General features: G+C 41.0%; 2 protein-coding genes across 2 annotated transcripts; one reads left to right on the top strand and one right to left on the bottom strand.

The window, feature by feature from the left end:
• Window positions 1–1189: 1189 nt before the first annotated feature.
• Window positions 1190–8610, top strand: LOC145480511 (uncharacterized). The gene is made up of 8 exons (XM_081458755.1): window positions 1190–1247; window positions 1622–1642; window positions 2093–2473; window positions 3101–3136; window positions 3895–4275; window positions 4868–5319; window positions 5404–7666; window positions 8357–8610. The coding sequence occupies exons 1-8, from the start codon at window positions 1190–1192 to the stop codon at window positions 8608–8610; spliced, it is 3846 nt and encodes a 1281-aa protein (XP_081314881.1).
• Window positions 8611–9588: 978 nt separating this feature from the next.
• Window positions 9589–24134, bottom strand: LOC145480635 (PC3-like endoprotease variant B). The gene is made up of 13 exons (XM_081458912.1): window positions 23719–24134; window positions 21845–21949; window positions 20884–20973; window positions 20138–20284; window positions 19748–19821; window positions 19077–19165; window positions 17230–17402; window positions 16437–16658; window positions 15477–15577; window positions 15045–15266; window positions 14122–14506; window positions 13201–13393; window positions 9589–11681 (listed from the first exon to the last, which is right to left on the bottom strand). The coding sequence occupies exons 1-13, from the start codon at window positions 24010–24012 to the stop codon at window positions 11128–11130; spliced, it is 2649 nt and encodes an 882-aa protein (XP_081315038.1). The 5' UTR covers window positions 24013–24134; the 3' UTR covers window positions 9589–11127.
• Between the last annotated feature and the right edge of the window lie 2631 nt (window positions 24135–26765).

Genomic DNA, 26765 nt, shown 5'->3' with positions numbered 1-26765 from the left:
TAGAGAATATAACAGCACGTGACATTTCATAACCGAAAATTGGGTCATTTTCATCTCACCCCGCTATTGCGGAATCTCGCTTTTGACGGACTCCAGGTGACGGTCCCGAGGGTGTCGGTTTTAAGTGTTTATCCCAATGGTGTATTACTTTACATTGTCTTTTTGTATGTGGTCGCTCGTATCTTGAACAAAATATAATATTTAAGAAAGCTTAATCCTTGAGGTATTATCGTCAAAAGGTGTAACAGTTAATGTGATATCATTACTGTTTTCTCGGTTTATCAACCACCAAAATATTGCTGACTCATTAAGTTTGCCGTCAGAAGATGAAATGTTGCCTTGGTTTTCTGTATGAAATCTGTTCAATTCACAATTTTTGTATCAACCAAGTGATTTTTCCAATGCAAAGAAAGCAAGCCTCTCAGTAGTTATCTTATGCTTCGAATGTGCACAATACATGAGGCGAGATGCATGTTTTGCATCCGTTGCACAATTTTACACATAACATACAGGACATTTGCTAGTTTTATTTGTCTAGTTTGTAAATAGCCCATAAGCACATACATAACTCTTGCGACTCTCACTTCTTATCACAACCGAATGGAATAAAAAAAGCTGTAATCATTCCGAAAGAAACCTCTCAGAAAAGTTCTCGCTGTGTTGTTTGTTGTTGTAGTCGTAGTTTTGTGTGGAACGCTCGCCAATTTGATCTTTGAGGGGAGGGCGTGGTCGAGTGGTTTAGGGCACTGGATTTGAAAGTTCAGATTCCTTTCCCTGCCATCAGCTAGATTTGTTCTCGGTTGTCCCAAGTTGAACTCGTCGATGCCATTTTCTTTACAGCCTCTCTCTCACTAGGTATAGGGCTTGGGCACGGTTACGCTAGGCAGCCTCTACCAGTTGTTCAGATTTTTAACAACAAAAAAGCATGTATCAATTTGTTTAATTTTATAAATATTTTTTATCACTCATCGTACATATTGTATTCCACTTCAGCGTTCATGGCATTTTAAACTATTTTTAACTGTTATAAACATGTTACTAATAATTTTGTATTTTTTTTTTTTTTTTTTTTTAATCGCAGTTAAAAATGACCTCGGTGAGCTCTAAACGCTATGACACTCTATCGCTTATTTTTCATCACAAAATGTATTAATTTGTTTCGGGTTATTTATTTTTGCCAGCAGCAACCATGACAGGCAGTCAGAGTGCAACAGTGCTGGTCCTTTTGGGTTGCTGTGTAGCAAGTGGTAAGCAATGTTTTCTTTCTTTCAAAAACATGAAGTGGTGGACAGCCATTTTCATTTTTCTCCAAGGCCGTAGCTAGACAAGGGACAAGGGAGCGAGCGCCGCAAGTGCAAGCCACTAGGGTAGTCTGGGGGCATGTCCTTCCCCCTCTCCCCCTAGAAAATGCTGTAAGTCATTAGTCCTCTATTGTGATCTTCTGGGTGAGGGTAGTTCTGAAAAGAACTGTTGTTGGTGGCTGACGTTTAACTACAAGTTTTTTTCCTGTCATTCGATAAAACGTAAATCGCTTAAGAAAATATATTGAAAGTTTATCACTAAGCTTAAGATAAATGTTTCGAATTCTTGATTAAATTTCCTGTTTTCTTACTTCTTTCAGTGATCATTTCAAGTGCTGAAGGTGAGGTTTTTTTAGTTATTGTTTAAAAGCTGATGTCAATTTTTCGAAAGCTTGACTGCCGCCGAAAAAAGTATGGAGCATGTTTTCCTATCAGGAACATGACTTCAAAAAGTTAAATATAAACGAAATTCATTATACATGTAGATGGAAACCTCACTTTAACGGTCCAGTTATGTTAAAAAATTGCTGTCCCCTCAATAATTTATTATGGCCAATCCAATGTTGAATGGTTTCTGCAATTCTCTGTACGAACAAAGATTTGCTTTGACCAGAAATAAAGCAAATTGTCCTGATATCCTGTAGAAGTAATGAACGACAGCTAAGTATTCTAGAGAGAATAAATTTCTTCCACCAGTATCTGTTCTGAAGTCAATGTCATCATGGTATTACCTTCATCAATCGATACGTAAGAATATATTTAACTCGTGTAGCTATTGCTATATTCCACAGCAATAAGATGCGAGAAGGGCTGGACCAATTTCCAAGACAGCTGTTACCTTCGAGTAAACACCAAAATGACATGGTCAGACGCACAGAAGACGTGTGAGAGGAATGATGCTAACCTTGTCACTGTGAACAGTGAAGATGAAATGACGTTTCTTGGATGGCTAATGAAGAGCAAAGGAGGTTGGAATGGACTGCACCTGGACGAGGATGGCAAAACCTTAGTTTGGAGCAGCGGAGAAAATAGCGACTATCAGAATTGGGGAAAGAGGGGATCCAAGAGGCAGTCGAAACTTCAGAACTGTGTTCACATGTCAGAAAAAACGAAAGGCCTCAAGTGGACAATGTCAAGGTGCTCTATTGAATACAAATTTACTTGTGAAAAAGGTAGGTAAAACATGAAATCTAAAGTCAACTAAATGAGTAGGGCGGATGGACCATAGACATCCTATGCCATCCAAGCTTTTTACGTTTTAACCAGGTTTTGTTTAACACTGATCTTCATCACAATTTTCCGATGGCTTCCAATACTGAAAATCTAAGGGCCTCGAGCGGTTAAAAGGAGTCGACATCTACTAGCGATGGATAGAGATTTTTCACACACTAGGGCCCACAGTTATTAATAACTAATTTTTCTGCGAGAGCTTGGTAACTAGTTAAGTCAAATTAGATGAACAGAAGGCGTTTAGACTTTAAATTCGACTTTTTCCCTCGGCACCAGACAAATAACATCAAATGCGCACTGCAAAAAGTTAAATATTGTGTTATTAACAAAAATGTTTGAACATCAAGTATGTGAAGCCTAAATCTATTTACTAATTCCAGTTGTTGTCTTCGCTGTGCAGTCATATATCTCGCTGACGATATCGTATTATCGTAATTCTTGCTTATGAAATAAAATGTTCAAGACGATTCCTTTTTATAGCAAATGGAAGGAATGTTTTCTTATGCCTAATGTGAATTTAGAATATATCTGACTTATATTGACTTGAGGTTGCTGAATTTCGTTTTCAGGTTTACTTAAAGAGCCGGAGGAGAAACCCACAGTGGGTAAGGTTAATTTGTTTTAACTGACTATGATCTGATAATTTTTTTAAAGTTTAAAGGATTTAAAAATCCTTTCACGTTACTACTTTTACATGGCCAAGTCTCAGAAGGATTCAGGATCATTACTCAAGATTGGCTAAAGTGGATATTGACCGCAGACTAGGTTTTCTTATATTCATCAAATTCTAGACCAGTCTGGCTGTAGTGTGTTCTGCTTGGAGACGTTAGAAGCAAAAAGCTACACAAAATAAGAGGCATGTTTCTGCTAAAAATACTAAATTGAACAGCCATTAAATAGCTTTACAAGAACGATTAAGGGGACAGGCAAACTTTGACATTCATTCATAATACCATTCTTGTTCTTCAGTTCAAAGAATGTATACGTCACTGCTTGCACATCTTGAAAAGTTTAGCTTCAATATTTCAAGTTTGTCGTTTCTAATCAGTGTTAATTTTTTTCATCCTTAACCATCCTTATTCCTTTATGGTTTATTATGATCTCTTTGGTGTTTTTCTATATTAGTAAACTACTATATTCAGTGTTCCTTCAATTGAAAGATAATTTTGTACGTGACCAAAACAACCCAAGATACCGCGACTGAGTATAGAACTGAGGACAGAATGTGATAGGCGTGTGTCTGGCATTATATGGTTTCCACTGTAACTAAATAACTAACCATGTACAATTAAACTTATAGTTAGGAATTCGATACGAAAGTCATCCAATTATTGAAGTGACGGGTGTGTGTTTTCATTTGCAGCTGTCCAATGCGACCACGGTTGGGTACATTTTAGTAAGAGCTGCTATCTTCGAGTAAATACTAGAGTCACGTGGTTTCTTGCACAGAAGATGTGCAAAGAAAACGAAGCTAACTTGGTTACTGTCAATGATGAAGATGAAATGAATTTCCTTGGATCGCTAATGAAGGACAAGGGGAGCTGGAATGGACTGCATTTCAAGGCGAACAGCAAAGATGGAGTTTGGAGTAGTGGGGAGAGAAGTGATTATCGAAACTGGACCAAGACAGGGCCAAAGAGAATTTCTAAGCTGCCACTCTGCGTTCAAATGGCGGCAAAACTAAGAGGTCTTAAGTGGGGAAGGTTCAAATGCTCATTAAAATACAGGTTCATTTGTGAGAAAGGTTGGTTGCATAAAGTAAAAAGCAGGATAAACCATAGCCAAAAATGCTGCAATCTTGCTTTAAGCGATTTCCGCGTGATAAAATCAAATGAAGCAGATCAAAAACTCAAATAAGTCTTTACTAGATGGATACTCAGTTGCTCGGCTAGTTAAACGGATGAGCTGCGGCACGCATCCATTTAACTAGTAAATCCAGTTCACAATGGTCACAACAGCTAGAGGTGCAGACATCATCAACCTCGACACAAAAACATTAGGTCGGCAGAAAATAATATTAAACGAGTGTCCTTCTAAATTATTCTTTTTCGTTTCAAACCAGTGATCATTATAATCGAAGATTTCTCCGATATAAATATAACAAATATTTTGAACAAAACAGTCCGTAGATGATATACACTGACATGACTTGTGCCAGTAATCTACCTATTAATTCATTGTTCATTTCTTACGTTTCTCACATTCTTCGTTAATTCTAAAATAATATGCAGAAACATGTTACCTAACCTTCAAACCAAGCTCATGTAAGATCCAGATAATGGATTCCACTATTCATCAGTCTGCGATTTTACTTACATTACAGTTTCCCTTTCTAGAACCACAAGCGATTACTGAGGCACCACAAGTACATACTACCTCAGGACCAAAACCAACTACTATAGCTTTAAAGAAAACTACAGTACCACCAAAAAAAACTTCAGTAAAACCAGAAGTAACTACGGCAGCACCAGAGGCAACCACCGCAGTACCAGAGGAAACCACTGCTAAAGGAAAAGAAACAACTCAAATACCGAAGGTAACAACTGTAGCACCAGAAGAAACCACTGCAGTACCAGAGGTAACTACCGCTGCACCAGAAGAAACCACTGCAGTACCAGAGGTAACCACCGCTGCACCAGACGAAACCACCGCAGTACCGGAGGTAACTACCGCTAAACCAGAAGAAACCACTGCAATACCAGAGGTAACTACCGCCGCACCAGAAGAAACCACCGCAGTACCAGAGGTAACTACCACTGCACCAGAAGAAACCACTGCAGTACCAGAGGTAACCACCGCTGCACCAGATAAAACCACCGCAGTACCGGAGGTAACTACCTCTGCATCAGAAAAAACCACTACAGTACCAGAGGTAACTACTGCTGCACCAGAAGAAACCACTACATTACCTGAGGTAACCACCACTGAACCAGAAGAAACCACTACCGTACCAGAGGTAACTACTGCTGCACCAGAAGAAACCACTGCAGTACCAGAGGTAACTACTGCTACACAAGAAGAGACCACTGCAGTGCCGAAGCTAACTACCGCTGTACCAGAGGTACCTACTACTGCACCAGAAGACACCACTGCAGTACCCGAGGTAACTACCGCTGCACCAGAAGAAACCACTGCAGTACCAGAGGTAACTACTGCTGCGCCAGAAGAAACCACTGCAGTACCAGAGGTAACTACTGCTGCACCAGAAGAAACCACTGCAGTACCAGAGGTAACTACTGCTGCACCAGAAGAAACCACTGCAGTACCAGAGGTAACTACTGCTGCACCAGAAGAAACCACTGCAGTACCAGAGGTAACAACTGCAGTTCCAGAGGAAACCACTGCTGCACCAGAAAAAACCACGGCAGTTCCAGAGGAAAGCACTGCCGCACCAGAAGAAACCACTGCAGTTCCAGAGGAAACCACTGCTGCACCAGAAGAAACCACTTCAGTTCCAGAGGTAACCACTGCCGCACCAGAAGAGACCACTGCAGTTCCAGAGGAAAGCACTGCCGCACCAGAAGAAACCACTGCAGTTCCAAACGAAACCACTGCTGCACCAGAAGAAACCACTTCAGTTCTTGAGGAAACCACTTCTGCACCAGAAGAAACCACTGCAGTTCCGGGCGGAACCACTGCTGCACCAGAAAAAACCACTGCGATACCACAGAAAACCACTGCAATTCCGGAAGAAACCACTACAATGCCAGAAGAAACCACTGCGGTTCCAGAGGAAATCACTTCTGCACCAGAAGAAACCACCGCAGTACCCGAGGTAACCACTACAGTTCCAGATCTGATTAGTATTGTTCCAGAAGAATCAACTGCAGTACCAAAGGAAACTACCGCAGTTCCAGGGGAAACCACTGCAGTACCAGAGGAAACTACTGCAGTTCAGGAAGAAACCACTGCAGCACCAGAGGAAACTACTGCAGTTCCAGAGAAAACCACTGCGGTACCAGAGGAAACTACTACAGTTCAGGAAGAAACCACTGCAGCACCAGAGGAAACTACTGCAGTTCCAGAGAAAACCACTGCAGTACCAGAGGAAACTACTGCAGTTCAGGAAGAAACCACTGCAGCACCAGAGGAAACTACTGCAGTTCCAGAGAAAACCACTGCGGTACCAGAGGAAACTACTACAGTTCAGGAAGAAACCACTGCAGTTTCAGTGGAAACCACTGCAGTTCCAGAGGAAACCACTGCCGCACCAGAAGAAGCCACTGTAGTACCAGAGGGAGCCACAGCAGTTCCAGAGAAAACCACTGTAGTACCAGAGGAAACCACTGCAGGTTTAGAGGTAACCACTGCAATACCAAAGGTAACCACTGCACTTCCAGAGGAAACTACTGCTGCACCAGAAGAAACCACTGTAGAACCAGAGGTAACCACTGCAGCTCCAGAGATAACTACTACTGCTCCAGAGGAAACCACTGCTTCACCAGAAGCAACCACTGCGACACCAGAGGAAACCACTGCAGTTCCAAAGGAAACTACTGCTGCATTAGAAGAAACCACTGTGGTTCCAGAGAAAACCACTACAGTTCCCGAGGAAACTACTGCAGTTCCAAAGGAAACTACTGCTGTACCAGAAGAAACCACTGTGGTTCCAGAGGAAACCACTACAGTTCCCGAGGAACCTACTGCTGTTCCAGAGGAACTTACGGGTTCACCAGAAGAAACCACTGCAGTACCAGAGGTAACCACTGCAGTTCCAGAGGAAACCACTGTTGTACCAGAGGAAACTACTACAGTTCCAGAGGTAACCACTGCAATACCAAAGGTATCCACTGCACTTCCAGAGGAAACAACTGCTGCACCAGAAGAAACCACTGTAGTACCGGAGGTAGCCACTGCAGTACCGGAGGTAACCACTGCAGTTCCAGAGATAACCAGTACTGCACCAGAAGAAACCACTACAGTAACTGAGGAAACCACTGTAGTTCCAGAAATAACCGCTTCAGGTCCAGAGGAAACCACTGCAGTTCTCCAGGAATCCACTGCAGTTTCAGAGGAAACTACTGCTACATCAGAAGCAACCACTGCAGCACCACAGGAAACCACTGCAGTTCCACAGGAAACCACAGCACCTGAATTTTCTACGGCTTCAGCTGTAGAATTAACTACTAAACCAGGTATGTGTGGCACAGTTTGTTTATGAATAATGATATAAATATATATAGGACCAGGAGCCAATGAGGCTGCTGATAGGACTACATGTGTGTGGTAATGAATATGGCGTAGATCAAACATTCTGTATCGTGCGCTTGCGTACCATGTACGAAGCTTAATGCGCATTTGAAGTACAATTTGAATTCAATGGAGTCGGGCACGCAGCTTATTAAAAATGTGACCCACTATACGACTCTGGTTCTTACGTCGATTTATTCCTGTGCTGAATCAAGTGCTAACTAATCTAATATAATAATTTCTCAGGGTTTTTGCTTCTTTTGTTTTGATTTTTTTTGTGTGTGTTATTTGCACTCGGCTACAATCGTGTTCCCAGGTATCTGGGTAAATGGTAAAGAATCGGGCGACCTATTGCACCGGGATTGAGTTATCCGATCACTCTTCAGTCGCAATTTGTGTGATACGTCTGATTCTATGAAAAATTTGCTAAAGCTGCGCTCAACTCTGTAACTGTTTAGAATGTTGGTGTGCTCTTAACTGTACGATTCCAGGGTTTTAAAATCTCACTATTTATTTTTTTCATCTTTTGCAATCCACCCATATTGCCGGTCAGAAATATTATTCGTTTGTTAGCCAATCTTTAATGTACCTAATTTCTATACGTATTGTTAAAATTGCTTTATTTTCTTGAACAGATAAATTAAGTGTGAGGGAAAGGAAGCCCGAACCTCGAGATTATTTAGACAACTTGTTGATTACGAGGGACAAGGAACCCAAATTTCAGGAGACGACTTTAGACGACCTCTTGATAGCAGAACATGACAAACCCGCATCAGACCAGATTGATGATCTCGATGACTACTTGAGCACAAGAGAAAACAAGCCCGTGATACATCGGAAGAACGAACCCGACAACTTCTTTAATGATTGGATCCAAAGATACATATAGTCTTTGCTATCGACGAGAACAGGTTTGTCCGAAATAAAGATATGACGTCTGGATGGGTTGAACTAAGCGGTGGCCGAGAACTTGTCAAAATACCCGTTTTTAACTGAAAGCTCAGGAACAAATAAAATTTAAGGTGGTTCCATAGGGTAATCATTTGTCGTGTTGCACGTTATTGTTACATCAGTTTGAAAGTTCATTTCGCATTCCACCCAGCTGACTCTAACTTTTTTTAAGTGTAATAAGCAATGATGAAATAATGCTTTTCATCATCTCTGTTAAAATAATGGTTCTTAGCTTCTTGCATTAAAACTGCTCTAACAAATGCATTTTTCATCGTTTATGTGGCAACATTTGTGGCTTTCTTGAATTTCCTTCGGTGGAATCTTCCAGCATTTTCACAATACATCGAATCTGGCCAGATAAGACTTTCAAGCAAGTAAGAAGTAGAGTTTGTACTGGCAGTTTTTTTTCTCAATGTTTGCAAATTTCCGTCTTTTGCCGCTGCATAAGAACTAGTCAGATAGACTTCCCTGGAAAACGAGCCCTAAATGAAGTAAAATCGTTATTACTAGTCTCCCAAATTCATGGAATTTCATCGAAGGAAACGCGAGAAAATTTTTTGTTTTTGTGGTCAACATACGCCCTATGCATACACACGAAAGGACCGTTGTTCCCGCTCTTCACCTCCCCGCAACATAGTCCATAGTGTGTGCCGACCTTTAGGGGAAGCGATAGCTGACATTCCCGCAAAACCGAGAAAAGCTTAGCTCTGTCTCACACAGCGTCGTTGTCGTTGTATTTCTCTTCGCAAGTGAACCAATGGTCCGACGGCGCTCTGCGTTTCGCAACCTAACTATTCAACACCGCGATACCAGTCACCGATAAAATACAAATAACCGCGCATGTGCACGAGGCAGGTGTGTGTTTTTATCGTGCAGATGTGTTGCCACCGTTAGTAAGAGTTTTTAGTTTAGGCCAGTCCATTTACGAAATTGTAAAGCTCTTTATTGATCAAAATTGCGTCCATTTAAAAATCAACCAGTAACAAGAACAGTATGGTACATTACGTTCGCATACGAAAGGAGAAGAATCATTTAGCTGATTGACAGCATGAAAATAAAGACTCACGGAAAATTGAAGTTACCTTAAATCTGCCTAAAGTAAGTCAAGCTTTCGTTTTTATGAAGCCAACATTTGCGCTACCGAGTGTAAAGTTGACGTAAAGCTGGGGTAAATTAAAGTTGGCATGTGAGTTTAAGCAACAACTTAAAGTTAATGTTCGATTAAAATTTTTAGTCTCCTTAAGGAAGCTTAATTTGAAACGTATATTTAGCTTGTGTAAAGCTCATCCATAAAGTGTAAAGCTGCTTAAACTAGAATATTTACGACGGCATTACGACAACTTTACACGGCAGGTAAGTTAGGTTTCATACTCTGTATAAAGAAACGTTACATACAGAAAGCAATCAGTATTATAAAATATAGCATAGTGACTTGATCTTTGGAATTAAAAAATTCTGCAAAGGTAAGAATTATCTTTAGTAATTGGGGAACTAAAATTCAAAACAGTGCGGGGAGGCTGAAATACGAACGAAACTGTCTTATGATAATAAAGATTCACGCAATGATAGGTTAGGAAATCGTCACGACATTCAAAACTGTAACGTTTAGGAGAAGATATGCAAGTTGTAGTTGATCTGAAATCTGGCGAGAATGGAGATGGTAACGTGTTTTCAGCTAAAAGGGATGCTAATTTTAAGAATGCTAATTTTGAGACGCTAATTCTATACAAAACATTCCCCATTAACTGTAAGGAGTTTCTGAGAAGTTTCTGAAAAGAACCAGTGAGTCATAAGCAAAGAGATTGACTCTCCTTCACTTTTTCCTGATTTCCGCGAGACAGATTCTAAACTTCAATAATTGTACGAATCAACAAGAAGCATTGAATGTCAAAATCCTGCCTCGAAGAGCTGACTGAGCCACCTTGTTTCGTCATAGACGTCACTAAGCGACACGCATGACGTAAGGCGGTAAGCTATCATGACGTCGTTCGGACTGTTCACGTGTTCTGTTCGTTGATTGGCAGAAAGAATCGACAACTTTACGAGCCATTTTAAAAGGATCATTAGAACAAAAGTGGAGCATTTGCTACTTCAACTAAATCAAAAGGATGGACGATTTTTTTGCAAATAGAGTTCCATTTACAAATATTTACGCCCTGATAATTTCGGACTTTGCGATGCTAGTTGCATCTTGAGCTAGGAAGCCTGTAATGCTCGTGGAATTTAGTAACTGGCATAGAATAAGGACCATCTCCACGCGCCCTCCGAAGACATATTCCACGATCAGATCTTGCTAACCAGAGCTATTAACAGTGAAATATGTTGATCTGGTACATAACCGTGCAGCGATTTCTCACGTTTCTTTCGAATTTCGTTGAGATTGTAGACTCTGTACATTTGATTAGTTAGATGTCTTTAACAATCGCAGTGATAAAAAAGGCAATTAGCATAAAGTCTACAAGTCAATATCTACATCTGAAGAATCATTATCATCCTCGTCGTCTTCATCATCTCCAGACACGCTATCATTAGGACCCGTACCGTAAAATGTCAGCTTCCATTCTAAAAACACTCCTGAACTAATCCGCCCAGACTCCGGGTTTAATCCCGGAACGAACTCTTCTTGAAATCCATTATTGACTTGCACCCGCTGGGACCCAGTCTCTTCAGTTGTGACCTGAACACGCTGTCCCTGATAATCCGTATCTGTTCGTTTACTTTCGGATACCTTCGGTGGTTCGTCGGGCTCCTTCGTGTAAATGTAACGATCGTATCCGTAAACTTGGTTACTTTCATCGTCACCATTGTCCTCATCACTAAGTGTTTTTTTCGATGCTTTTAACATCTGATAGTTATTGTCCTGTGTGACGTCTGGTGTTTCAAACGCGGCAACAAAAGCGTCCGGATCTTGGCTAATTCCTACTCCGTTTTGAAAATCCTCTGGGAGAATGGTATCGAACATTCCTGGTTCATAACTTTCCAATGCCTCTGCCTCTGTATTGCCTGGCACTTTGAAGCGCAAAATAAACATTAGTTCAAACATGCTGGAAATTAAGAGACCTACAATGGATATGACATGTGTTTTTAGATATTCCTCATATAATAAACCTGTAATTCAAGTGAACGTCATTTTAATTGTTAATAAAAGCAGTTTTCAGTTGTGTGTTGTAAAATACATATGGGTTATTGACCAAGTGTGAGGTCAAGATGGCTGGATATTGGCCAAGTTCTGTTTTTGCGAGTTCATGGACCGAGACGGAGTCGAGGTCGATAAACTCGCAAAAAAAGAACGAGGCCAATATCCAGCCATCTTGGCCGAACAAGCTTGGTCAATAAAGGATTTATTATATTGCTTTCGGGGAAATTTTTCTCGCGGGACACGGCGGGTAGTCCCGAGCGGGCAAGATAGCTCCATCTTGCCCGCTCGGGTAGCCAATCACAGCGCAGGATTTGATTCATCTCGCCCGCTCGCGGAGCTAGCTATATAATAATAAACACTAATGTAGTCACTCTAGCCAATGACAGACCGCAGACGGTCCAAGGAAACAATGAAAACTTGAAGCAAATACGTGTAGCCGGTACGAAGCGAGGGAGAACGCTTGCGAGCAAGTCACTATTGGTTCTGGCTTTAATCCTGATCGAATGACAAAATGAGCGAGTTTTTAAGCAATTTGTTTAGTGTAATGATTCAAAGAAAAAGTAAATGCGAATTATCTTCGACACTCAAGTGAAAACCGCAACTGTCTGAAATTTTGCCGGTCTAAGTTTTATAGGACAAGACATTTTACCCTATAGCGCCTTTTTCCAGCCAGGAATAAAAATTGTTACCGCAAAACTGAGATACCCTTGCCTGATCTGGCATCCCGTCATACGACAGTGGTCCCTTTACACTATGAAAACCGATACAAGTTCCAACGGTGTGCGCCACGTTTGTGGTTTGAGTGCTTACCGTTTACCTCAGTAACACTTGACCCTAATACAACGTTCGTCAAGCCACGGTACTTCTGGAACAAGGTATTAACTTCATTTCATGTGTTTGTCCATAGGCCAGGCCTAAATTCTTAATTTTTGTAAGTTTGTGGGATGACGGCATTAATTTCGAAAAGAACAATACAAAATGCAATCAATTTTTAAGGGATAGTTTCACAGTGCGGCGCATGTGCAAGCCATACATGATGTCTTCGACCAATTGCACGTCGATAAGAAGGGTATCATGCTACTTTCACAAAATCATAGTCTGCAATTACTAAAATACATGTGGTTGACACGAAGACAAAAATGTACTTTATGCAGGGAGTCGGAACATACGACAGGAATTTTAATAAGGAACCTTACCTCTATCGTCACCGCTGAAATCATCAGCGCTCTTCCCATTGTTTTATAACCAATAAAAATTAATGCTTAACGTTATAGCTTGCACATGCACTGAGACGTGAAAGCCTAACTTTAACTTTGTGTTATTTTCATCTGCAAATAATGAAGGTCTTACTTCTATAATTTCATGCAGGTCTTTATTTTCTGTACTTACCATCAGCTTTCACGTTTTCCTCTTCATGATCATTAGTTGATTTAGCCTGCGGAGCCTCTGGTATGTGAATCTTGTGTTTTTTCACCCCCTCAGGATAAGGGGCATCCCAGGCCGCGCCTTTATTGTTTTTAGCTCTATTTGGTCCATCTTTGTTAGCCTCTAGTTCCTGAGTTTTCTTCTCGTCGTCAATGACCTTTAAATTCGTGATTGACACAACATAATTAAGAAATTTAATTGAAGTATATACTCCGTAAATGTGCCCTCCGGAAATACTTGCCGCACGTTCCCAAAGCGGCCTGGCCCTTGCATCACGAGCGAGAACCTACATTTAACCATCAGACTCAATCAAACTCTACCCTGAGCTTGAATTGGTAAAAAGGTAAAGTTTGCATGCGAGTTAAGTGGCCTATCAGACCAGAGCTTATCCCGGGTTCTCTAGCATGAAGCGACTAGGAGTATTTCTACTCCCCCCTGGATGGGATGCTAGTCCATCGCAGGGTTACCCCCAGCATTAAGTTCGCCGGTACCCATTTATACACCTGGGATAATAGAGGCACTGTGAGAGTTAAGTGTTTTAATTTGTCCAAGAACACAACACAGCGTCCCCGGCCAGGACGTAAATCCAGACCGCTCGATCCGGAGACAAGCGCACTAACCACGAGGCCATGGCGCCTCCCGGGTAAAGACAGTTCTGTGTTTTAATCAATGCGCACTATGCTGCATCAAACCATAATAAACACGCCCTCCTCTCCATCTCCGACTCGATGTTTTTTTTTCTCTTTACAACCACCGCATAAACCTTTTAGTAGGGAGGGGAAAACGTTTTGGATGTTGGTCAGTATACCAGAAAAATTGAAGTATGTTTTTTCTTTCAGTTAGGTGTTCCAACTAGCTTTGCGCGAGGTTGTAGCGCCATGTTACCTCCTCTTCCAAGTCCTCCACATCGGCTTCCTGTTTGCTAGTGTCATGTTGGAGATATCCATTCACGTCGACCCCCTTGTTCAACGTAGCGATGTTATCAGTCACGTTCATCACCCACACTCCCTTGGGATTCTCTCCCCAGTTGTGCACGGTCATGAACGTCCAATCGTGAAGGCCGTTCTTAGAATCGTCATAACGACGGGTCGACAACATCTCGTTCCTAGTCCCACTCGGCGAGAACAGGTCGATGCTGACGTCACCACGCCTCCGGTGTTGGAAGCTGACGGTCAGAGTCACGTGTTCCAACTTGTTGATTTCTTTGTCAGTTCCGTCACATGCGATGGTGTCTATAGTGATTGACAACGTTCCGCCAGCGGGAATTTCCCTGCAAGAAGTTCAGTATCGATATAAAAATTCTCCTGATTGTTTGTTATACATTTTCTGTGATTTCTTTAGAAAGAATTTGTATTGAGGTCACCACTTGTTTGTTCTTTTTAATTATAACCCAATGACCTGTTGTCATACCGGAGGGCAACAAAAATTAGAGCGGAATTTATCATCGCTAAAAATTAAGTTTCGCAAGTCATATAATGTTATAAATCCGAACTAAATAGTTGCCACATAAACCAATTTGCGTGAACGAAGGAAAAATTTGCAATCAATTCAGTCCTTCACCGTAATTTCGATAACGTTTCTATATAATGAGTGTATAGCTATTTTAGATTCTTCTTTGACTTGAAGGACGGAAAATTGGGGTCTTTATACCGTTCCACTTTAAGCAGTCGGCATAACTTTCTATTATTTCTCTCAAACAAAAATGTAGATGCTCCCGTTTGTGTTTTGTCTTTGTACTGAATGTGTTACGCTAATAGCTTATCACCCCACAGGGTCCACTTTGCTGATATTTTATAGATATTACTCACTGTTGTGTCTGACTAGAGGGTCCGTGACAGGTTCTTTGTGGTGCTACGTTTTTCCATGTCTTCGCTCTCTTTACCATGGCTCCCGCGTCTAACCTTCCAAAGCCAAACTTGTGATTAAAATGGTAGCCAGCTCCATTTTTCATCCATCCTTCATCAACTGGGCTCGTTACCTGAGCAGTTTCAACCACAAGATGTTGGACATCTCGCCATGAGAGGTTTGGGCTGAAAAGAAATCAACCGATTGTCAAGCAGAATATTTGTGTTGTCAACGGCTAAGAACCTCTACTTTTCGACCACCCATTTATACGACTACGTTACTACGTACATGGAATGTTTAGACGATTCTTTTCAAATATAACTGAATAACCCGCCTTTAATACGACCAGTCCGAGTGCTAAAATTGTTTGTAGAAGACAATGGAAAGTAACATACTTAGCCTGCAAAACGAGAGCAAACATTCCTGCAGCCAGAGGAGCAGCAGAGGACGTTCCCTTGAACTCTTCTGTGCACTTATGATGAAGATCTGTTGTTACCTAAGACAAAACAAAAGAATGGTTTGTACTTATGTGAACAGCACGCGTTATCGATCAAGTGATCCATTTTGGTTGAATTTCCCTCCGGCAATAAATGTTCCTGAAACATAATATTTCTGTGAATACGGCTTTCGATCAAGTAGGAAGAGTTGAGAGTTAAAATAAACACAAATAAATAAATAAATAAATAAATAATAGGAATTTGCAATGGCACATCCCCCGGAGAGGCTCTTCTCGATCCCCTGTTTCTAGATCGAATTGAAATTTAGAAGTGTTGTTTTTTTGTGCATGGTTGAAAACCGGAGAAACCTGGGAAACCTCTCGGAGCAAGGCGAGAACCAACAACAAACTCAACCCACTTATGACGCCGGGTCCAGGATTCGAACCCGGGCCACATTGGTGGGAGGCGAGCGCTCTCACCACTTCACCATAATCTCTCTCCAAAGAGTTATTAGGGAGCTTAAGCAACGACTACGGTGACGCCGAGGACGACGCCGAGGACGACGCCAAGTGAAAACTGAATTTATATTTTACCAGCGAAATTCGCAATTGTCTAGATCTGTTCAGAACGCCAATGGCTCTAAAAACGTGCTCAGGCTAAATATGCAATGACAGCGTTCAATTCCAAATGGAAATACGAGGAAATTGGCCGTCTTCGTTCGCGTTCCTCAGACTACGCAGAACTTAGTCGTTTCACCTTCTTGTTTCGCAGAGGACGGCTAATAAAGGCACTAAGATTAAAAACGTACGAACTATTGTTTTTCTCATTAAACCTTTTGTTTGGTGACGTTCTTGTTGCCGTCGTCGTCGTGGTTTACTTAAGCTCCATAAATATGTCTTCTAATTTTGAAATGCTTACCATTTTATTTTCTTCCTTTTCTCTGTGTGATCCTCCGTTGAAAGTAACACCCAGGGTAGACGAGCATAGCTCGGTGTAATAGGCCGACAGACCATGATCACCTATGCACCCTACTGATATGGTGTAGATACTGGTGGTGTAACCATCACAGTTACAGTCATCATCTGTCAGACCTCCATTACCAGTCGCCCACACGTAGATGTTACCTTTGCCGCCACGACCCTGAAAAAATGCATGGATATGTCTATCGCACCAAAACATTGCGGTGGGGACACCTTAACTATTATACCACTTGACAATTTTTGTGCAGGCCAGGACATCTGCCGCGGTGGGGGAGGGAAGGGGATGGGGGACTTTCACATGAAAAGGCCGGGAATGCCCAGCGTGGCTCAAGCTATGTTTGACTCCCAAAAGATACCACTTAAAACAAGATAGGCTTGATCACCAGCCTCTGTTCAGGAAAGCAGCCCGCGCTAGTAGAGTAGACCGGACTCGAGAGACCGGTGGAAATCGAGCCAAAAAACGGATATGAGAACGTTTATTATCATTATTTCTTCGAGTGTACCCTAAAAGATACTTTGACAGCTAAAAATAGTGGCGTTTCGTCATGAGCACCCTAAATGAGACCAGAATCCTTGATTTATACCCCTACGCGAGAAGACGAGTATTCCCCGCCTTTGAATATGGGAATTCCCCTCAGGGGGACATTTGTAATGTTAACGTAATTACCACAATATCGTCAGGTGCGTCAAAATAATCTTCTACTACAGCTAACTGAATGTTTCGTCTTTACCTTGAGTGCGCCCTGCATTAACGCCTCTTGTGCCAGTTTTCCTGGTTTGCCAAATGTTTTGCCATCATCTTTAGGACCCCAGCAGTTACTGTAGATGTCAATGTATTCTGACTGGAAGCTAAGAGAGCTTCCTTCCAACACATCAGTCGCCTGGCCATCTAACATTCGCACGCCTTCAAAACATAAAACGAGGAAATGTTTTAGTCATATGAACTACGTTATTGCATGTTGACTGGTAATTTGGTTCCGTTTGGTTTTCTAGTAGCATAATGATACGCTTAAGGTGGCCGAACACTGTTTTCGCGCGCGCTTTTGCTGATGCAAAACATGCCTTCAATAGAGCGATCATTTTATTCAGTTACTCAACACCCGCACTATATGCGCTATTTTTCTCCATTATTGAACGCAGTGTACTGATGCCTTTAGTCTTTTATTACAAAGCTATGTTAGAAAAGGTAACGACGCAAAGAACCCAGCAATTCTCAGATTTTTCTTTGTTACCGAAGGAACCCAGTTAAATGCAGCGCATGCGCAGTTGCTCGAAAAATTGAGACCGATTGCTTTTGTAGAAACTTGCCGATTTCTAACGATCCAGTCGTTAGAATTTCAAGAAATTTGGTCTGAAAATAATTCAGAAACCACGCGAATGATCTATCGCAAAAAATCTGAATTTTGACATAGGGAATTTTTAATAATACAGAACATGCAGTGAAAACGATTTACGGCGAATTACGAAAGTCGCCTATGTCAAATTTTATTAGAACAGTGTTGACAGAAGGCATTTAATGTCCATTCATAGTGGGCAAATGATGAAAAAAATCTAACGACTGAATTTTTTTTAAATAAACAAAAACCATTTTTAAGCCTTGTTTTTAACCAGCCCCGTTGCCATGGCAACAGCACTCACCTTAGTCAAAATGTGAGAATAAACCCTTCTGTGGTTAACGTTGACTCTTGCAAAAACCGGGCGCCAAAGCATAAATATCTTTAAAGTAATGGTGAATTAAGCAGAGGCTCTTGAAAACTGTGTTCGGCCACCCTAAATACCACTTTTATTACCCCATTCTAAGCTATTACAAAGATGCATTCTGGGATAAAAGTAAAATAAATTACTGTATTTAGAGAGGAAGCCACATTGGCCTTAGCTGGTTTTCATGCTGGTCGTCTGTCCTGGTCGAATTGAAATTTGGTTTTTGTGGAGGGAGGAAAACCGGAGAACTCAGCCCTCGGAAGAACCATCGGAGTGAGGCGAGAACCAACAACAAAATCAACCCGGGTCACATTGGTGGGAGGGGTGCGCTCTCACCAATGCGCCACATCTGCTCCCCATAAATTGACCATTTTTAAAGGATTATGTATTGTGAATCAGCCAATCACGTGGAAGTTATTTGAAACAGGTTTAATTCAGTTATAAACTAGGGTCTGCAACTGGCTAGTGTGAACCCTCCCATGTGGCAATACTTTCATTATTAACTCTATTATTAACTTCATTATTCAACTTCTATATGAAAATGTTGTCGTGTTTAGGAAATTGGATGTGAATTGGATTTTAAACTGGTATTTAATGAATCGAATGCCGTAAAAACCTAACAAGAGACAAACAAACGAAATAAGAACTTAACGAATATCTCTCTCTTCGTTTACCACAAGACAGGAATCTAGTAGGTTTTCACCTATTATACTGGTTTCTCTAAGGCAACAAGACAAAACTGGTTCTGGGAAAATACTACTCGGCAGTAATCGTTACAATTTCACTCCATCTTATAGATATCAGTAGTTACTATTGTTTAATTCGTATAAACTATGACGGACTGTTATGTGCTGAATTGTGTCAATGTAATGTTTACCTCCAATATTGGCATCATAAGCTACACCTACTCCGCATACACTGTTGTTAGCTACCGCTGCCACCTCTCCTGCACACCGTGTGCCGTGACTGAAATGTTGAGAAAGTTCCGTAAGTAACAAACAAACAAAACGGTGATGCAAGAAGTACCTTGTCTCTTCATTAACTTCTGTGCTGTTCTATTTATTTCCTTAAACATTACGAACTGTAACTCATATCAGTCTGACGGGGTAGATATCGAATCGAAGTCGTCACATAACGATGTGATTTAAAACCTCGTAGCAAAAACTGTCACTTCTCTCAAAGAGTAGGGCACGTAGTTATCAGTGTTGGGGTCTGGCCTTGTCTCTCGGGTTGCTGCTTCACATAGGGTTGCACCTTTCCTCCTTGGACAGAATTGTCCAAGAAAAATTGCTGACTTGCTATATCTACATGGAACCCCTGCCCATCAATGTTACAGTAAATGAGTCTCAACCAATCACGTACAGCGCGCGTAGTAAATTCATGAATCCGATAAGAGTGGAGGAGGATGTATCGAGTACGAATACTTAAATTATGCTCTTGCGGGTATAAAAAAAAATGGAGAACCCGGACAACTTTGTTGCGCATCACGTTCGTAACCGGGTTTCATACTGAAGGACTGAGTTTCAAATGATCACGTGAGGTACTTACCAGTTGTCAGGATCACTGTCTCTTGGCTTGGGATCAGCGTCCATGTCATTAAAATCATAGCTGGCCTTTTGGTCCTACGTGAATAAGTTAAAAAAAAAAAAGAATCCTTATTTACCTTGATCGGCTTCCGAAACTTTGATACAACAAAAACACTGAGAAACACCTATACAGCGCAATAAAATTGCAGGTGCAATATTTTTGTACGAATGTCTTCCGTGTGTATGAAAATCTATAAATTTAAATACAATGAAAAACAAGGAATTTTTTTAATTTCCGATTCAGATTTATATTTTGCTGCCACACTGACTAATGGTATCTCTTATTACTTTAAATGGTTTTATAGGATCTAGTTGGTCATCAATAATGTCAAAAATGACTTCTTCCACTTACAAAATTATCTCTAAGATCTGGATGCGTGTGATCCACTCCATCATCAAGAATACTAACAACAACTCCTCTTCCCGTGATACCTTGCCGCCAGACCGGCATGACATCGAGGTCGACACCTGCTGGGCCGGTTGACTGGCCTTGGTTTAACTATACACAAGGAAATAACACAATAATACATTCTAAGAGGATTGAAGAAATAGCAGCTAGAGTCGTATGATAACAGATTATGACAGTTAATTTTAAAATTACGACATGGTCTGGAACACCCACAAATTCCTGCTCGTTTGTCAACATATTTTCGCTTTACGTTTTCAATTCTTTTACAAAGCTTTTGTCCCAAATACGTTTGCGTGTATATATCACTATCCTCTTATGCACTTAGCTCAATTTCGATCGGAAAACCATGTGATATTTTCCTTTATATAATATGTCGAGTTATTCTTGCAGTTTGATTGGCTCTTACCTATTATCTATTGGGAGACAGACGCATAGATGACGTCCTTAACCATTTTTTTATTTATTATATAAAACAAGTAGATTCCATGTTGCCTTACGTCTGTTCAGTAACAGATCACAGAAAACGTCAAAATGCGGTAAGAACATCAGTGACACATGAGGCGATAGCCGAGTGTTCCACTTTTTTTTGTTCCTGACGCATTTTGACGTCATTTTTTATCTATTACTGAACAGACACACGGCGACATGGAATTTATTTGTTGTGAAACTGAGAGCCTAGGTATACTTACAAGATACCATTGGTCTCTGAATTTAGGATCACTAGGAATACCATCCTTTCTTGTTCTTACTAAGATGTGCTGATGTTCCGCCCATACAACCTAGGACACATAGAACAAATGACATTTCTAAAGTACCATAAAAATCAAGAAAAATGCTAAAACGGAGCCTATAGTCCTGAGCCTGCGAGCAGGCTCTTCGCGTGGCAAGTAAGAAGGACTGGTGACAATTTTCTTTCCCCGCGATGAGCCTGTTCGCAGACTGATACTCCTTTGTATAAATTATAATGAGGTGAATTCGATAATGCACTCAGCAGAGCATCAAGATTGGCGTAAACTATCAAAATCAAGATTACTCAATTAATATTAAATATTTAATATTGTAAAATATCAAGGAGGCTGGCAACATTTTCCAGCAATGTTCTAACAGCCATACTTTGAAGAATGAATACTACTACTGTTAAACAATTGCAAGTGACGTGATGCAATAATGGTTTCAAACAAATGCCCAATCATTGGTAAACAAGTTGCAGCCATCCTTTCTATATAACAGGTCACCACAGCAACAATGCAACCTGCGAAAAACACCCTTATGTTAGTTTTAAGCGCTTATAACTCAAAAATGAGCTCGGTGATCCCCATTTTCTTTATTATCGAATTGTGATAAGCATGATAAAATGCAACTTTTAACAAAGTTTAAAAACATTCTGTGGCAAGGGTTCAAGCTACCTTAAACTTTCGAAACTTTTTGCAAGCATGACCGAGAAGTTGAACTAGGGTCTACTGAGAAACAACTCCAGCTTAGTGGTCAGAACTGGACTTGAACCCGCCACGACCTCTGGATTTCAAATCCAGCGCCCTGACCTCTCGGCCTCGCTACTTCCTTACAATCCTAAGGGAGTAACGGTGAGAGAGAGGTCGGATTATCTAACGTGTAGGAAAGTTCAACATGATGAAGACGAGGCAATCTTACTTCTTCTTCAGATAGTAATAACTTGGTCTTTTCATGTATGTGACGCTTGTGACGTAAACCTTTGCCTACATGTTTAAAATGATAGTAACCTCTAAGTGACCCAACCTGGAATAAAATCACACCAAGAGTTAATCACAACTACAACTAATGACACAAAAAGATTAGCCAAGTAGCACGCAAGAGGGTCGAAGTAAGTCGTTCTTATTCAATTTTTTTCCGTATTCCGAACTGTTATAAACGACCGTTACATTACCATGTTCATGGAACACCACAACAAAGATATAAACCGGCTGAACTGTTACAGGGAGAGCAATTTTAATATAGTTTTTAGAGATTTTTACCGAGACAGGACGACAGAAATACCCAACCTTTTTCAATTTGAGATCACAACCTTGTGCTTTTAAAAACTGGTATAACACTTCTCGTATAGCTTCAGTGCCTTATAAGGTAATTTCAACAAACGTAGACCATTTTATTTAAGTTTTAATAAATACAAATGTCTATAAGGTTTTGGCCTTTCGAAGCGCGCTCATGATGTATAATAATTAGATTATGAGCTCGAGATTCCTATTGCTTGATAGTTGACTAGGGCTGCGCATAGAAATTGAAAGCGAATTGCTTTTAGTATAAATCTACCAGTCGTTCAAAACTTTATTTAATCCGCTTGACTTGACAGACACTTCGAACACTCAAAGAAGTGGCCGCCATTTTCGTAACAACCACACTTTGTTAGGCTACTCACTATCTACAACAGAATAGATAGTGAGTAGTGTAGCCAATAAGAGAACGGCAGTCGTGATAGAAAGCTAAGGCGCAATAAGAGGTATTGCCTTTCTTTGTCAAGCTGGGACGCGCCACTCGATTAGTCTTAAGTGAACTCAAACGAGGGTAAAAGCTGTTCGGTTAAGTGTATACAAACTTGAAAAGTCGCTACAATAAAACAACAAAATACGTCAAACTGCAGGGGTTCATAATTTTTCAGTCAGGCAGTAAAAGCAAAATATTAATCTTATGAAAGCTCGAGTAATTAAAAGAATTTACATTACTCCTAAAATTTGAAATTCTTTAAAATTGCACTCGCCTAAGGCCCCTTGGACCTCTTGCAATTTCCTGACATTTTGACAGTGAAAAGCCGCAATTATACTGCCACCGATTCGATTACTAGAAGTAATGTGATCTTCCTTATAGGTTTCCTTCATGATCACAGCAGCTTGGTTCATTAGTTACTGTGTCATGATAAAAGTCACGGGTGAGACTTGGGCCTAGTCCCTCGCTTTTATCAGAGGCGGTTTGTTTCCTTCGATGCTTTAGGCGGAAAATTGGTAATTAAACAAAACAGCAATAAAACCAATCAATTTGATTTTCCCTTTGGACCCATCCAAACAATCCGAAATTTATTTGTAAAGCACCCTGAGCAATTTTGAATCTGAAGATAAATATAATGCTTTGCTAAAAAGTTCGGCTATATCTTAGTGGACATTAGGTAAGCAAAGAATGGCTAGAATCTTTATGTACCCTATGAGCTTTGCTTGAGAAGTATAGCACTTAAAAACAGAAGTCGAAACAAACTGGAGAACTCTTAACATAACTGGTGCTGAACAAACACAACCAATTGTCGATTTACCTGTAGTATGGCGCACTTAATGTCACGATTTCAAGAAATTAAGCCAACATTTCTATAAAAAACAGCGCAAAGTTTGCATCTGTGTTGTGAATTACTGTTAAGGCCAATGGCAAGGGTTTCTAACATCAAAAGAACAATAGATCGAAGGATGCATCTCTTCAAAGCGTAGGCCACCGGGCGGAATTATTGACGTTTAAACTCAAAGGTAAGAACACCCGCAGAACAACATAAAGAAAAAACCCAATCTTACCTGGCCATAGTTTGTAAATCCATGTTTCTTAGCAATCCTGTCCGCGACTTTTATCTCGGCGGGGTCAAGTTTGACAGCCCAGGAATTGGTGAACATAAGCTCTCCATTGTCGTTTTTAAGCGCATCTTCGAACTTATGAAGCTGTTCCCATTCTCTGCGCGTTAGCTTCGGCGTCGACTCGAGCGTTCGCTTGCCTCTTTTACGTGACTTCTTGGCAGGCTTTCCCAGCAAGACGGCGATCTCCGACGTGAGGAAAAACAACGTGATGTAAACACGCCATCGCACCGGTTTCATTTTTTACTTTCTAAGGAAATAGTTATAGAAATCGAGGCCAATTTTGTTGAATAAATTCATGAATATGGCCCAACTACTTAGGCAGTCTGACGCGCGGTATAACTCAGGGTGGACAGCAGGTTGTGGGCTGTCTCGGAACAAACGCTTCGTTGAACCTAACTCTTTCCTTGCCCATGCATGGAATTACTCATACGAAAATATCACTCACACCACACACAAGCCGTAGGTATAGTCGAGCACCCATCGGCACGTTTACCGAGAAAACCGCGCGCCACTGAACAACGCACGCGATAGAGTAAATCTAAGTAGAATTCGAAGCACAGATTTAAAACTTGTGATCTGTGAAGTATTTGAAGGTGATCAGGTCTTTGAAGGTGTGGTTTGTGACATTTTGAACACACCCCATATCCATTTAGGAGTTGGTCACCTCCTTATATTACTGTAAATACACTGAAAGAGGAAGAAAAACAGTCCTTATCCGTCTATTTTTTTCGAGCATTCCAAGGTCATAAAAAAGCGGTCACAAGATTAACAGTTTCATTTGTTTAACGGTCCTTGACAAGTGACAGGAGCTTTTAAAAATATAGACAACTAACGGATAGATTGAACAGTGGATTCAAAAAATCCCCCAAACATCAGGCATACAATTGAATGACCTCTTGGAATTCTCTTTCCATTTCGCATATGTCCAACCAAGCCTGCGTCGCAGATGCTAACAACATCACGCCGGTTCGCTGGAAATATACTGTAGTGAACCTCTTCCATCTCCGTCTAAAAGTTCCTGAGAGGTGATCATTCAAGACTTTTCCTAAACAAACTAGTCGAGCGTACGGAGTTTTAATAAAAGTACGAACGATGCCGAGTTTTTTCAGTGATAATGCTTCTCCAGAGAATGCGCACAGACATAACTAAGTTGGCGGATCGTTCAATCTTCTAAAGTAATTTTTAGGCGCTAATTGAAATAAATATGTATAAGGGGAGCTTCCATTAAATTGCAAGCACGTAGGGCCTTAGAAGTAAATTAAAGCAACTTTTTGCGGTGAAGACAACAGAGCAATACTCGTTCAGGAAACTCCATTAGCAAACACACAGGCTCTCAGTATACAATACTCCCGGAGCGAGGAAGCTACTTGCAGCAGCCGTTGCAGCCAAAATTTGCCTCAACCTGCGATTTCGGTAAGCGAGATGGCAACAAGCTGAGATAACGACCTTTCAAATTGACCTCGTCTAGCAGGGTCAGGGTTCCTGGCCGGGATTTTAAGATGACGACCTGCCATCTTTAAAACCACCAATGTGAAGGTCTTGAGGCGAGGTTGACCTTGAAACAAAGCTCGTGTATTTGTGACTGCATCGCGAATTCTTCGGGTGAAAACGGCAGTTCTCAGATAGGCCACGCCCGAATTATCTTATCTTCAAAACGTGCCTTCGTGCAAAATCTTTCATATGAAAATGAGTTTGATTTACACGAAAATGAGCCTGTAGGCGGAAAACATTTTCATATGAATGGTTTCGCTCGAAGACTCGTTTTGACTCAGAGGCAAAAGCAACTCGGAAATGGCCAGTTGAACAGGGAGAGGAGGGGGGGGGGGGGTGGGGTTATCATTAGCATGCCCTAGAATGAGTTGTAACAATAACTGCCGAGGAAGGAACAAATATTATGGCTTGTAATCAATTATCCTGGGCGAAGGGATTTCAGCCTTCGCACGTTGGTAAAGAAAACAAAAATGTGAGACTGGGAAACGCTTTCACTGAACAAAAGCGTGCGAATGCATAAGGAGTTGCGTTTGTTTCTTCGCATCGCGCAGCCTTGGATTGTACACAGCCTCTCTAATTTTAACGCACGCGAAGGAAAAAGCCAGCGAAGCGAGCGCAAGCACGAGGGGGCCGGGTGGTCCCATCCCCCTACCCCTTCGATACGACTCAAGCACAGCCTTTATTTGCAGTGACTTGAGACAACAGGCGGAAATCCGCCAGTGTTAACGAACTGAAAGCGTAGCTCACACAAGAAATTAATAAATCAACACCTCTTAAAAAAACAAGCGTGTTTAATGTGACTTAAAACAGAAGTCACCAGCCTGGCAAGGAACTGCATGAAATGAAAGTATCTTTGTAGAGATGGAAACAGCAATGATTATCTCTTGTAAAATAGCACTATCTGTATCTCTGTACAGGTTTAGGTAAGAAGGTTGGAAGGTCGACAACATGTTCCAGTGATTTACACATTCATTTTAAAAACCATTTAACCTGAACATGGTTTCAGCACAGGCTAAGCTATCCCATAATACATGACAAGCCTAAATAGGCCATTTTACAGTTGAATGCAAGCGAGGCTAGAGGTGACAATGCTTGATACAAACCTCCCTGCTTTTCTCATCTAAATGCAAACTAGTAAGCATTAGTGCACCTTGATTTACACAACAAAAACAGTGAGGTCTGTATCAAAACAAGGTCACCTCAAGCCTCGCTGTCATTCAAAGGCCAGGCCACTGGGCAGACAACTGCAAAATGGTCTATCGTAACCACGTTTGTTATCTAAAACGCACTGTAAGCTTCAGTTCAAAATCCCATTCACATCAGTTATCATGTAAAACATGGCGAGACTGTCATAAATACAAGATATTTTAACTACCAAATACAGACAATTCCTTGAAACGCTGGGACTCTGAAAGATGATAGTTCTACGCAAGAGTTTTCAATGATTTACCTATGAAATTAATCATCTATAGATTATACACAGACTATGTTTATTTTTG

Source organism: Orbicella franksi, chromosome 3 (genome assembly GCF_964199315.1).
Source record: "Orbicella franksi chromosome 3, jaOrbFran1.1, whole genome shotgun sequence".
In the NCBI taxonomy this organism is placed as follows: Eukaryota; Metazoa; Cnidaria; class Anthozoa; order Scleractinia; family Merulinidae; genus Orbicella; species Orbicella franksi.
The sequence above is the reverse complement of the archived record's forward strand: the minus strand, read 5'-3'. Positions and strand labels throughout refer to the sequence as shown.

Coding starts and splice junctions, on each gene's coding strand:
- LOC145480635 (XM_081458912.1), bottom strand. CDS start 24,012: ATGAAACCGGTGCGATGGCGTGTTTACATCACGTTGTTTTTCCTCACG. Junction 21,950..23,718: donor GATTTACAAACTATGGCCAG/GTAAGATTGGGT, acceptor ATTTTATTCCAG/GTTGGGTCACTTAGAGGTTA. Junction 20,974..21,844: donor TATTACTATCTGAAGAAGAA/GTAAGATTGCCT, acceptor TATGTGTCCTAG/GTTGTATGGGCGGAACATCA.
- LOC145480511 (XM_081458755.1), top strand. CDS start 1,190: ATGACAGGCAGTCAGAGTGCAACAGTGCTGGTCCTTTTGGGTTGCTGT. Junction 2,474..3,100: donor CAAATTTACTTGTGAAAAAG/GTAGGTAAAACA, acceptor TTTCGTTTTCAG/GTTTACTTAAAGAGCCGGAG. Junction 3,137..3,894: donor GGAGGAGAAACCCACAGTGG/GTAAGGTTAATT, acceptor TTTCATTTGCAG/CTGTCCAATGCGACCACGGT.